Source organism: Panthera onca, chromosome C2 (assembly GCF_046562875.1).
Source record: "Panthera onca isolate mPanOnc1 chromosome C2, mPanOnc1 haplotype 2, whole genome shotgun sequence".
NCBI classification, from domain to species: Eukaryota; Metazoa; Chordata; class Mammalia; order Carnivora; family Felidae; genus Panthera; species Panthera onca.
In genome coordinates, this window is record NC_138347.1 from 34549640 (window position 1) to 34563200 (window position 13561).

The 13561-nt window shown below is 36.2% G+C and overlaps 1 protein-coding gene across 1 annotated transcript in view; it reads right to left on the reverse strand.

Annotated features, from left to right (window-relative positions):
• GBE1 (1,4-alpha-glucan branching enzyme 1) overlaps positions 1–13561 on the reverse strand; it is a 267734-nt gene that overhangs the window by 20600 nt on the left and 233573 nt on the right. The window contains exons 13-14 of the mRNA XM_078452902.2: positions 9935–10119; positions 8163–8295 (exon numbers count right to left, since the gene is read on the reverse strand). Of these exons, the coding sequence (XP_078309028.1) occupies positions 8163–8295; positions 9935–10119 (318 nt within the window). The remainder of the gene's footprint in view (positions 1–8162; positions 8296–9934; positions 10120–13561) is intronic.

Here is a 13561-nt window from a genome sequence, read left to right on the forward strand (position 1 = left end):
TGTGTATAGCTCTACTTTTGCCACTCTTCTCTGGAGAAACAGAAACTCTTCTTTTGGTTGTGGCATCCATATATTTAATAAATATATTAATTGTAGTGAACTTGTAATTGTATCATGGTTTAATTTTAAGAACCTTCTGGAGTATTCAGGTAGCATTTTCACATATAAATGAAACACTGACTATTCAATTTGATTCTGTGAGATTCTCAGTTAGAACAGCTTAACAGAAAATGATGAAAATGAAAATACCTCACTTATATAAAATCTAAACAGCATTCTGGCATACAGGAGATATTTACTGAAACAAACAAACAAACAAAAACAAAAGCAAAAAAGCTAATTTCTACTGAGATCCAGAAGGAAAACGTAATTTAAAATTCAGTATTAGAAATTTATTTTAGACACAGGATGTTCTCTTAAAAAAAAAAAAAAAACTGGCATCAGATATAAAGAAAGGTGATGAATACAATTATACAACTTTTTTTTTTTTTTTTTTTTTTTTTTAAGTAGTAGAGAACCATCTGTTTTGGACTACTTAAATACAGGACTATTTTAAAAGAAAGGTCAGACATGGAATTTTTCAGGCCAATGTTTTCTTTTTAGATTTTCTCCTTCTATAGTTGCAATGCTGTTCCCTATGAAAGGAAAAGGTTTACTAAGTGAGATAATAAGTGTAAAGTATTTGCAAAGTGCACTGTACATAGGAAGTTTATAAGGGAGGGTAGATCTCATTATGAAAGTCTGTTCAGCAAATATTCTGACAATATACTCTAGTGTGTTAGTTTTGAATATTACAAAATCATGATGTGTCTTCTTGACAATATTTGATCAAGTTTCCCTTTATACCATTTAATATCTACTTTAAGGGAAAAGCAATAAATTCTAGTTAACTTTTGTGTTTTAATTATTTAATTAAAGAACTCCAGGGGTTCTTTTGCTATTAGGTAGCTGTTATCTTCCATCCATCCATCTATCCATTCATCCATATGTCTGTCCATCCACCCAGCTATCCAACACCCATCCAGTCATCCACTTCTGTCTGCCCATCCTTCTACTCATCATTATCCATCCATCCAACAAAAATTTAGCTTTATGTGTACTCAATACATTTTCAAAAAAAACTTAAAACATTTCTTTAAGTTTATTTATTTTGAGAGACAGAGAGCACGAGCGGGATAGGAACAGAGAGAAAGGGGAGAGAGAGAATCTCAAGCAGGCTCTGTGCTGTCAGCACAGAGGCCAATGTGGGGCTCAACCCCACAAACTGTCAGATAATGACCTGAGCAGAAACCAAGAGTTGGGGGCTTAACTGTCTGAGTCACCCAGGCGCTCCGAGTACCTAATATGTTTTAGCTAAAGATATAATTGCTAATGTGCGGGTAAAACTCTTAGTCTTACATGTATCTTGGCATCAATTTCCACATACTAGTACCTTTTTTTACAGAATAGTAACAATAATCAACCTGGGCACACATGTTTTTCTGCCCATTAGCAATACAATTATTAGGTAAGTATGTATTGTTTTTAAAGGTTATAACAATGTTTCTGATTTCTTTCTCCCCCACAAATGGACAAGAAATAGAGGACAGAAATCTTGACTGAGCTATTGTTAGATGAATTTCTGGAACCAGAGGAGACCATTCCTGCACAACTGAACTATTAAACAAAAAATGCCAGAAATGCTGTTGAATATCTCAGAGCACCGAGTGAGATACTACATAGCACTCAGACATTTAAGAAAAAAAAAAAAAAAAAGAAAGAAAGAAAAGACAAAAAAACACACTTAAAACCATTTGTGTTTTAAGGGCCTGCTCATTATTCATTACTGTCTATAGTCTTATGAATATATATTAGGCCAATCTAAAATTGTTACAGCAGTGGCAATATTTTAATCATGCAAAATATTTTCTTACTCTGTGATTCATCTTAAATTCCTGGGTAGAAAAATGATGCTAAATCATAGGCTCTTTATTGCCAGTGGAGGTGGGGATATGCATCTGTCATTATCACTAAATCACAGGGACTGTTGGACAGTGTTTAACAATAAAAAATGATCAAAAGGACCTCTAGATAATGTTTAAATGTATTACTATCATCTTGAAACTAAAGAGGGCTAACCTGGCAATGAATGTACATTCACTTTGAAGCTATAAAAACAAAAGTAGGACCTATATTAAATATGAAATTGTTAGTAGGATTATCTCTGCTCACATAAAAAATAGTGTCATTAAATTGTAGTATAGAGTAAAAGCACACACACACACACACTGACACATACATACACACACAGAAAAGAAACATGCTTACATCTGTTCAAAGTCATTGTTGTAGATCTTTTATGAGAAAACCTTGTATATTTTAACACGTTTTTCTTTTTTTTAACCAAAACATATATAACCTGGAAAACCAGGTTGAGATGCTCTTATTTTTTGGTCCAGAAATTAACCTTTATATATAAATTCTTGACGGAATGTGACATTTAGCTAATCCAAAATTAAGTCCTTTGTTTTTGTTTGTAGCATAAAGCATAGCTTCTATTAAGCACAGTGTTACATAACCATGCTTCAAAGTCTTCTGTAAACTAAGCAACGCACAGCAACCTCTCTGCCTTCAGCAATCACACTCCAGTGAATCATCCAAGTGACCTTATTTGCTCATTAGAAACTCTGTGTACAGGTTGCAAATGTCAGAGTCTGAATTTACATCTTAAAAAGTACATCTTGCGGCAGTTTAATGAAAATATTTCAAAGATCTCGGGTCAGCTTCAACTATTTACTCATCTGTTCCCTTCGCTTTAAATATTTTTGGCTGGGATTCACATATTTTTCACAAGCCATACTTCATGATCACTCCTCTTAACATTTCAGGATTGTAACAGTTTAAAGCGCCATGTGGAAAGGAGGCCGCCCATACACTATTGTTTCCGCCCCCATCTCAGCATGGTGACAAATAATTTAAAAACATTTTATTTTAGTGTTGTTCATGCTCTCGGAACAGTGTGAATCTGCACATCCCAAGACACGCACATTACAAATAAGGTGTGGAGGCTTCAAGTTGACTCTGAATGTTATACAATAACGTTAAATTGATGTGACGCCTTGAAGGAGTTTGTTTGGCTTTGGACATGGAATGAGGACACATTCATATTCTACTTGAGAATACAGAAAAATTCCCTCGACTGGAGTATGTACATGTTACTCAGGGGTTGTGAGGAAGAATTTCTGGGAAAGAGCCTTTGGGGGTGATGGCGGGATGCTGAGGGAAGTTGGTTGAAGACAGAGAAGCTTGCCTATGCTGTGAATTTGTGTATAATTTTCTCATGCTACCTACTGTCCCATAGAACTATATGTAAATTATTTCAAGCATTCTAGAAATAAGTCATCATTGGCAAATACCACTATTGCTACCGCCCCTAACCACACGTAGGCACGCATGAACTGAAAGAGGCACCATGGCATAGTAGAAAGGACATGAGCTTGGCAGTCCACTGCTCAACCTTTATCAGCTGGGGGCTGGAGGGAAATTAGGCAGTTACTTAAGGGCCTGAGTTTACTGACCCATCACACGAGGCTAACATAACCTACCTCATAGAGCTGCTGGGAATACGAAACTGGATACTTATTAAAAATGCCCAGGTAGGGCACCTGAGTGGCTCAGTCGTTACGCACCCCACTCTTGATTTTGGCTCAGGTCATGATCTCACAGTTCATGGGTTCAAGGCCTGCACTGGGCTTTGTGCTGAGAGCGTGGAGCCTGTTTGGGATTCTCTCTCTGCCCCTCTCCTTCTTGTGTGCCCTCTCTCTCACTCTTTCTCTCTCTAATAAATAAATAAATAAACATTTAAAAAACATAAACAACTTTTTAAAAAATGGCCAGCAAACACAAGGTCCTCAAAAGAGGTCCCCTAGCATCCACTCCTTCGTATCACTCAAAATGTGGTATCATTATTTGTGTTATTCAAAATGGATTAGAAAGAACAGTTTGTCCTTGGGGGCTTAGCAGTTTTCCTTTTGATTCAATGCTGATTTGATGACATTCTAAGTGAAGAAATGTGATGAAAGACAATAATGATTCTGATAATATTAATGACATTATGGTTTTTTTTTCTTCTTTCTTTCTCTACAGCTAAAGAATATTAAATCGCAGGCAAATATGACAGATTAAGTAAATGTTTTTTATCTTCCTAGGTATGAAATGTGTGACCTGCCTACTTGTCCGGTATATTTAGATCTGAGTTCTGCATCACCCACATTGCTATTTACTAATTAAAGAACGTTGGTGGTTAAAAGACCAATGTGAGACAGTGTGTAAGCAAAGGGTATTCACTGGTTTTTTGTTTTGTTTTGTTTTTAATTTTCTGGAATACGGCTATAGATTCCTTTTGCAGAAACATTACTATGTCCCTTAGCAGTACCATTAAGACCACATTTCAAAATCTTAGTGATACACATCAGACTTCTCTTTTAGCTTTCCGAAATGTATCATCTTATTCTGAAGTGATAGTTAAGGGCATCCTTAAAGTGTTTCTTCTACTTTGCCTGGCATTGTCCCCAAAATAGTTCACCTTCAAACAGTTTCTTGGGAAGACAGTCACCACCTATTTCTACAGATTTGAGTGAAAGTTGATGTCTTGCTATTTGATAGACACACAGGATATACAGGTTCAAAAAATGGAACTTGCTCAAGAATTCAGACATGTTACCTATTCGTGGTTTATATTTCACAGTGACAGAAAAAGTTCAAATGATGTCTTTAGAAACTTTAAGTTTGTTCTGGCACCAAATCCTACTTTGCAGGGAATTAAAAATTTGATGAATTCCTTGACTTGATTAATATAGCCAATCTTGCCACTGTGGATTCTTCACAGTGAAAATCTGTATTCAATTCACTGGCTCAGGAGTTGGAAATACCGATGGCACAGGACAATTCGGCAAAGTCAGAAAACACAGCATAGAAATCCTAATTTTTTTTTTTTGTACTTTCCATATCTGAAATGATTCTAGAATGCTGAGCTACAATGTCTTTTAAAGGTATAGGACTAAAGTCAGAAAGATGAAAGACCAAAAAGAAATGAGACTTGTAAAATGCTAAGGATAATAAAGAGAACTCTCAAAGCTAAGCTTGAAACAATAAGAGCTGAAAGAAAGCATAGATGTATCTGCTGCTGATGGAAGATGGTATGATCGTAACATTAATAACAGAGAACTGTTGTCTTCCCCATTAACAGGTTAGAGGAAAAACCAAAACATATATTCCAGAATTCCAGAATTCTAAACATCATCATTGAAATTCTAAACATCATCATTGAAATTCTTCTAAACATCATCATTGAAATTCCATGTACCTCCATTTATTAAAATCCCAAATTAAAACTTATATTTTACATACACATATATATTTTTTTTAAGTAAGCTCTCTGTGCCCAATATGGGGTTTGAACTCCCAACACCTAGATCAAGAGTCACATGCTCTACTGACTGAGCCAGCCAGGTGCCCCTAAACTTATATTTTCTATTCCCCTAACTGGTTACTCCACCTTGCTTTGCTATCCTAAATAATTATACCACTACCATTCTTCCCCTTGTTCAAAATGAAACCTTATATTTTCTCTTCTACATCCCAAGTCCAAACAACTGCTGAGTTCTTTCACAAGAAAGCAGTTCTATCCTATTGTCATTCCTTCAGCTCATGCCCTAATTATCTTTTACATGTACTGTAATTTCTCATAATTAATATCTGTACTTCCAATCTGTTTCCTCAAGAAAGCTCTCTTACACACTGGGTACATGAGAACTTTTCCTAAAGCATACATTCTTATCAAGTAGTTCCCCAGCTCAAAAACCTTCAGTGACTCACTATGAAACTATGGAAAAAAGTCTAAACTAATTAATATGGCACTGAAATCTTCTATTAGGTGATCTCAATCTATCTTTTCGGCTTTATCTCTTAGTATTCCTTTTTAAGGTCATCATTCTCCAATTAATTCATTGTGCTATTCATTAAGCATGTTCTATGCTTTCCAACAGCTGAGATGGCCTCCCTTATTTTTTTTTTCTACTACAATTTTATCCTTTTCTCAATGTCCAGGCTTAACGGTCTTTTCCTTAAATGAGTCAATCCATCTATCAATTTCTCTCTCATACTTTTTATTTTTTCTTTTACTTATCTCCTGTTCTCTCATGAAACCTTCCCAGTCCCTTCTCATTTACTGCATTATGCCTTACAACCTAGTTTGTTTTCATACATCTCTTCTCCCCCACTGGCTTAGGGTCAAGGACAGTTGCTTAACAAAGGCTGCAGTAGTTCCCAAGTGTACTGTAAATTGTAAATGTATTTTGGCTTGATTATAAAAAATTATATTTGACTGTATTTTTATTATATCACATTTTCAGGTATAGAAAGATTTAGTGTAGGGCATTAGCAGTTTGGGGCTGAGAAGGGTCATGTTATGAGTTGCTATATATCTAGTATTTATTTGCATTTCTTTACAGAAATGGTGAGTACATTTGCTTCTTGGAGCAGTATAGCTATTCTTCAGTGCAGGTAATCCCATCACATTTATGGGAGCATTTTATATGTTAACTGGGGCACATTGGGCTAGTAGTCACAGCCACAGCCATCTCTCCTATGCTCTGAAGTGATGTGGAACTGTGCTCTGCTGGGAAGGAAAAGGGCAGGGAACCATCGCTCACCATACTCAATGTCATGGAATAACACAGGGTAGTGGTAACTGCTGTGGGCTACTTAACTAGATAGCACTGTCCTGTTCTTTACTGTTGGAGAAATGGTCTGTCTGGGTAACCACTTCACTTCCAGAATCCTACTTCCCGAGTCCACTTTCTACTTCCTGGAAACCCAAGGTAGTTCTCTCGATCAATAAGCCAGTTATGGTGATATAATTCTACCTCCTAGAAATGTCTTTGAGGATGTGAGAGTGAATTCTGGTCAACAGAAAATAAAATAAAATTTCCTAAAGTGACTTCATTCTTAAAAAGAGGAAAAAAGAAATCCATTCGCCTTATGTTGTGCCTGAAGGTTACGTTTGGAACCATAGCTGTTGTCTTATAACTATAGCAGGTACCATCCTGTGGACACTGCTGGCACCTTGAGAGTTGAAAGCAAAAAGAAAGAATGAACCAGGGAACTTCGTGATATTGTCACAGTGCAGGGGTCACACTACCTCAGGGCTTATTATGTGGCCAAATACATCTTCCTGACCGTTCGAGTCAACTGAATAGGGAGTTTCTTATACTGTAGCTAGAGATACCCTGACACATCGGACTTCATGGTGGCACCAGGCACCTGCTCAGGTGGCGGATGGTGATCACTGGTAGGACTTCAGGGAAGAAGAACGCTATTTACACTGCCTGTTTCAAAATTTGTGTTGGGTTGTTGCAAGGTCCTGAATCTTTTTTTTTTTTTCATGGATCTGGTAAATCATAAGGTCCTTAAAATACACTGCACTTTCCCTTTTGCAACATTTACCACACTTAAAATTCCTAACATTTTTCTTCTTCACTAGTTTAAAAGCTCCATAAGGGCAGTGAGTGTATCTGCCAGGAGAATTCCTGTATTTACAGGACCTAGCAAAGCACTGACACACCAGTGTTCAATAAGCAGACACTCAGCAAATATCTGGGAAATGAATACATGAATGACTAAATGAACATCAGAAACATTCTCTCTGTCATTTCCTCTGCTCACACTCCTATGCCCTGGTTCTTCACTGGTTCAGGCCTTCAAAAGTGAGCTATGTCCTGCATTGGAGGAGACAGGAAAGAGAAAAGGGAAGGAAGCCATCTTTACAGCTATGGTCTGCATCCTCAGTAGATGAGGGGAAAGGAGATGATTCTCAAAGGCAACTTACAAAATATTTTCCTAGAGAAAAACTACAGTCATCTCCTGACATGCATATGGGATCAAAATATCATTAAAAAAAAAATGTTCAGAATCATACTTTTTAGAACCAGGATGAAGCTTAGGATTGATTCAGCATAATAGAGCTGAGCAAAGATTTACCAATCAACTATTTCAAGTTCCTCATTTTTCAAAAGAGGAACTGAGAGCTACTGTCACCAAGATCAGCATTAGTCTTTCTTAGTTTCTATGATGTAATAAATAATTGAAAGCAGACAGTAACATTCACTGGCAACAAAAAGGATATTTTCCTGGCAATGTTGTTCCAACTCGGTAATCAGTGTAGCTCTTGCTTGGATGAAAGTTGAAAATAAAAACAAGACCTGCTCTCTCAAAAGCGATGATCTTATTGCCTTCGTGCTTTTCACTCACATAGGCCTGCAAGAATTAACACATACATCACATCTAAATAATACCTAGATGCTGTTATAATAAGCAGATTATGTATTAAAAAGTGTTTTGGTCTTTATTGATAGCCCTGTTAGCTATTAAGTCAACAAGTGAAAATGCCAGTCCATTATGTTTTTTAACATGTTGCAATAGTGTCATATCAAACTGTAACAATAGTCTCAAAAATGGCTTAAAGTATAAAAATCTCACTAGCTATAGACAACTTCAAACAAAGCATAGATGATTAACATTGTGGCTCAGGTTTTAAGAACACAGTATGTATGCTACATGTAAAATGTGTGTGTGTGTGTGTGTGTGTGTGTGTGTGTGTGTGTGCGCGCGCGCGCGCTCGAACGCATGCTGGATCTGTTTACAAGTGAATTTTCTTTAAGACTTTTAGTCTCCAGACTAATGACTTAAGCTACATAAAATTACATTTTAAAATAAAATGTAACATTGTTATTGTACTGAGATTTCTGAAGTTGTAGTTATCTTAAAAACTTTACATTATTGCCCACCTTTATCAGATTCAATGTCAACATAATGTTCTTTACAATGTATCTCTTTTTTTTCTAATAAAAGAGAAGGTCTAAAAAGAAATTATATCTACAAGGTCTCCCATGTTATACATCATGTTTTCAGTAGGCAGTGAGAAGCCTTTGCTTTTTCAATACCACCCCCTTGCAGCTCCAGCTTTGAAAGGACTTATTTCCATGCATATCAGCAGAGCCACTCTTGGTAATTTAGCAATGTGAACTAAGACTCTAGAGTAAACAGCATGCCTTTTGGTATTCAACATTGTTCCTGTTGAAAAGGAGCATCATTTTGCTCTCTCTTTTGGAAATTGCATTACTAATAAATGTGATTAGGGCATTCGTGTCATGTAGCCAATCTTAGTGAATATATAAGTACCTTTGTTCAACCATTAAAAAAAAAAAAATCATAGACACCAAAGTAAAAACACATCAACAGTAATTTCAAACAGCACCAGTAAAAAGTAAATGGATTATAAGTAACACATACTATATGCTAATTTTTGCAAGGGAAAAAAGCCTGTATAAAATTTGCACCTGTTAATTACATTTTCTAAAACTTATTGAAAACGGGGACTTTAATTCCAGAGGAGAATCAAGCTCATGAAAAATACAAAACAGCATGCAGGTGTAATGGCATCTAGTGAGATGACAAGTTAGAGCAGTAAAGGAAGGAGGGGCGGGGGGAAGAATAAAGAAATCTACATGTTGTCCGAGTAGTCTCTTTATGACAGCAAAATTATTTATATAAAGAAAAACAGTCAAAACAATTAAGATGTTTCTACAGTAATTTCCAAAATGGACTCCATGCCGAGCTTTTGTCATTTATTTTAACCAATTGAAATAAAAATTACTAAATTTAAACAGCAACAAACTAAACAGGAGAGTAAACAGGGCATTATGTTTAAGATTTTCATTATCTATTGGAGAGACTTCAATGACATGTTTTGACAACCCGAAGTATGTTACAGGGCACTACACACTGAATAATAAAGTGCTGTTTAAAAGATCTGCATATAGATTTAAATCGATTGCCATTCCAAGCATGTACAACATTGGTGACTAAAACATAACATTTAGAATAAAGAGCTTACCTGTGGAGCTGAAAGCCAACCACATCTTTCTTCCAATTTATTCATATCCCTGTCAAAGTTATTTAGGAACTTATAGCGAAGGAGGTCATCATCAGTTAAATGAAACTGCCTTCTGGCATAATGGTAGCTCTCATTATTTCCTTTTCTTGGGAAGTCTAACCATTCAGGATGGCCAAATTCATTACCTGTGTGGAAGAACACATATAAGCCTCACCCAGTAATATTAGCATTTCTTCCTAAGGTGACTAAATAATTATATCTGTTAAAGTCCTTAAAATCAGTGTAGGTTATAATTTACTATAGCTGCACCCTGTGAAGGATGTACAACCCTGCTTCAAAGACAGCACAGGGCAGCACAAAGGGTACCGACCGCATCTAGACCCAGAATTTCAGGGTCCGGTGTTAGTCCGGTCACATAGCCCTTGCAACCTTTGTAACATACCTTTTCCTCACGCAAAACTGAGACCAGTTATCTCTATCATACTTATTTCATCTCTGAAATAAACCCACTAGCTCTGAGTAATTTCAAAAATCTGTTTCCATAATTTCTGTAATCTGTACAATGCTTTACAATTTCCAAAGGCTTTGAAGGCACATATTTTGATCCTCAGTGGGAATCTTTGTTATATCCATCTCACAGATGAGAAATCCAGAGCGTTGGACAGTTAAGAGAATTGCCCAAGCTCTCACAGATAATAAGTACAAAAAACAACTATTACAAGTTAGTTCTTCTGATTAAAATCCAAAGGTTTTAATGAGGTGCTTTCTACCTCATCTCCACATTGGGCAAGTACGTTTTAAACTTCAGGTGCCGTAGAAACCCAAGTCTTCACTCGTTTATTCATTTTTCCTTATTTCTTTCTCAGATCCATGTATTACCATTAGATGTATACCTTTAATTTCAACTGCATGTGTGTGTGTGTGTGTGTGTGTGTGTGTGTGTGTGTGTGTGCATGTGCTTAGCTAGGACACTTGATTTAGAACTATTTAAATATTATTTCTCACTATAATGATGAGAACCAGAAAGTCAATACACTTGAAAAATGAAATATAATAGTAACACCCACATATTCTTCATTCTCAAAATTGAATTTAGATATTGGTTGTCTAATAGATTGGCCCTTATTGTTTTCCCCAAGGTGGATTTCTACTTTACAGTTTTTTTTCCCTTAAAAATTAAATACTACTTTCCAAAATTTACTTTCATTTGCCACTTTAACGCTGCAATTTTCTGAGTCACAAGTTTCTCCTTTGTGTTAGAAAGTATTATAGCCAATACGAGTGTCCTACTTTAATGAAACTGATACAATGATATTCCAATAAGTAAAAACTAGGAAACCAGGATGCAATTCAAAATGATTTACTGTAGACTTGCTTTAAAATGGTAACCTCTGTTAAGAAATGCTGCAATTTACATTTAACTGTTTGAGACCAAAGTCATTAAAATAAAAATAATATCCAAACAAATATATCTATAGCAGTTTCATAACAAAGTGTCTACAAACATTTTGCTGAATTCTAGCATTTCAGTCTAAATATTTCTTACTATTTTGCCTGCTATATGAAGAGGAGGGAACTGGATTTCTGATTCTATGGGTCTATATTTACTTTAGGATATCTTCAAGTAACATAAGGAATTTTCCTCTGCTGTGCTTAGGAGTCCTGCTTAGGTCTGGAGCCTGATTCACAGCAGACCATGGGGTACCTGCTTGATCATCCATTTAGTTTGCAAACTCATGCACCTTCAGAATTGTAGTAGAGCACATTCTTTACCGATAAGGAAGATACTGCCAGCCTGGGGGAAATTAGATGTCTAAGTACTTGTGAGATTTCAACTAGGGGAGAACTTTGGAAAGACTAGAAATGACAAGATGTAGCTAAAGTTTAGTAGCCTACATATTGGATCCAGCCTTTCTATAGGCACAATATTTTTATTTTGGTATGGCCGGGATCTCTGGGTTGACTACCATATTAATCAGCAATTCCTTTAGCCTTTTCTGGGGGAGACTTTTACATCATTGCCAACATGATTATCACACAGAGGCAGCAGCAAATGCTTAATGTCTCTTATTATCTGTCAGGCACATACATTGCACATGAATTAATTCATTCCATCTTCAACAACACTAAAGTAGGTAGTATTACTGTCCCAAGTTTATAAGTAAGGAAACTACAGCATAGAAAGTTATTAAGTAGAGGGACCTATGAACCCAGACAGTCTGGTGTCAGCACCCTGATTCTTAACTCCACCATATTGTCAGAAATAAATACCAGGGAAATACAGTGCAAAGAATGACCAACCTCTCCTACATGGACAGATTCCAAGCTAATGGAATGCCATGCACAGATGCATTGGAGTGAGAAGGTGAGATGTAGTGAAGAGTTGGTCTAGCCATGAAACAAGGTTAGTGGCAGGGAGAAGTGGGACAGACAGGATTAGGTTAGATTAGGACAGGCCTCATAAAATTAGGACCTTACATTACAGGCAATAGGGAACTAAAGGCTATTTTCTAAGTTGGGGAATGAGGAGTCCAAATGCATTTATTATTAAAATACCTTGACAGTGTGAAAAAACTCTGCATATTGGGTATAGTTGAATAGTACAAAAACTAACATGGAATCCAAAATATAAGGTAAGAGGTGACAAGAGGCAACAGGAAGAAGGAAAAGAATGATTCAAATTCATTTCATGTGCACTGTTGATGGGACTGTAAATTGGTACAGGTACTGTAAAAAACAGTATGGAAAAGTAGAATTATACTATATGATCCCATAATTCCACTACTGGGTATTTATTCAGGGATCACAAAAACACTAATTCCAAAAGATATATGCACCCTATGTGTATTGCAGCATTATTTATAATAACCTAGAAAGGGAAGCAACCTAAGTGTCCACTGATATATGAATGGATAAGAAAGATGTGGTGTGTGTATGTATGTGTGTGTGTATAAAGTATAGGAATATTATGCAGCTATAAAAAGGAAGAGGTTGTGCTATTTGTAACAACATGGATAGACCTAGAGGGTGTTATGCTAAGTGAAACAAATCCAACTGCAGAAGGCAAATACCATATAGTTTCACTCATAAGTGGAATGTAAAAAACAAAACAAAATAAACAAAAACCCCTCAAATCAACAAAAAGCAGAATCAGCCTTGGAAATACAGTAAATTAAAGACTGCTGGGGCACAGTGGCCAAAATAGGTGGCTGGAATTGGAGATAAAGGCTTCCAGATGTGGAATGAAAAAAATCACAGGAATAAAAGGTACAGCATAAGAAACATAGTCAATGATACTCTAATAGTGTAGCATGGTAACAGATGATAGCTAAGCTTGTGGTGAGCAGAGCATAATGTATACATTTGTCAATCACTATAACACCTGAAGCTAATGTAACATTGTGTGTCAACTGTACCCAAACAAAACAAAAGGAAACAAACAAAAACACAAATGACATTTACAAGGTGGAAAATAACAGGATTTGATGACTGCCTGATCAATGCAGGTTGTAAAGAAAAGGGAATTCTAAGGGTAGTTTTAAAGTCCCAAGCTCGGTTGACTGAGTAGTGCCAGCATTAACCGCACTAGAGAAAAATGGTGACAAAGGAAGTGTGTGGGAAGGAGAT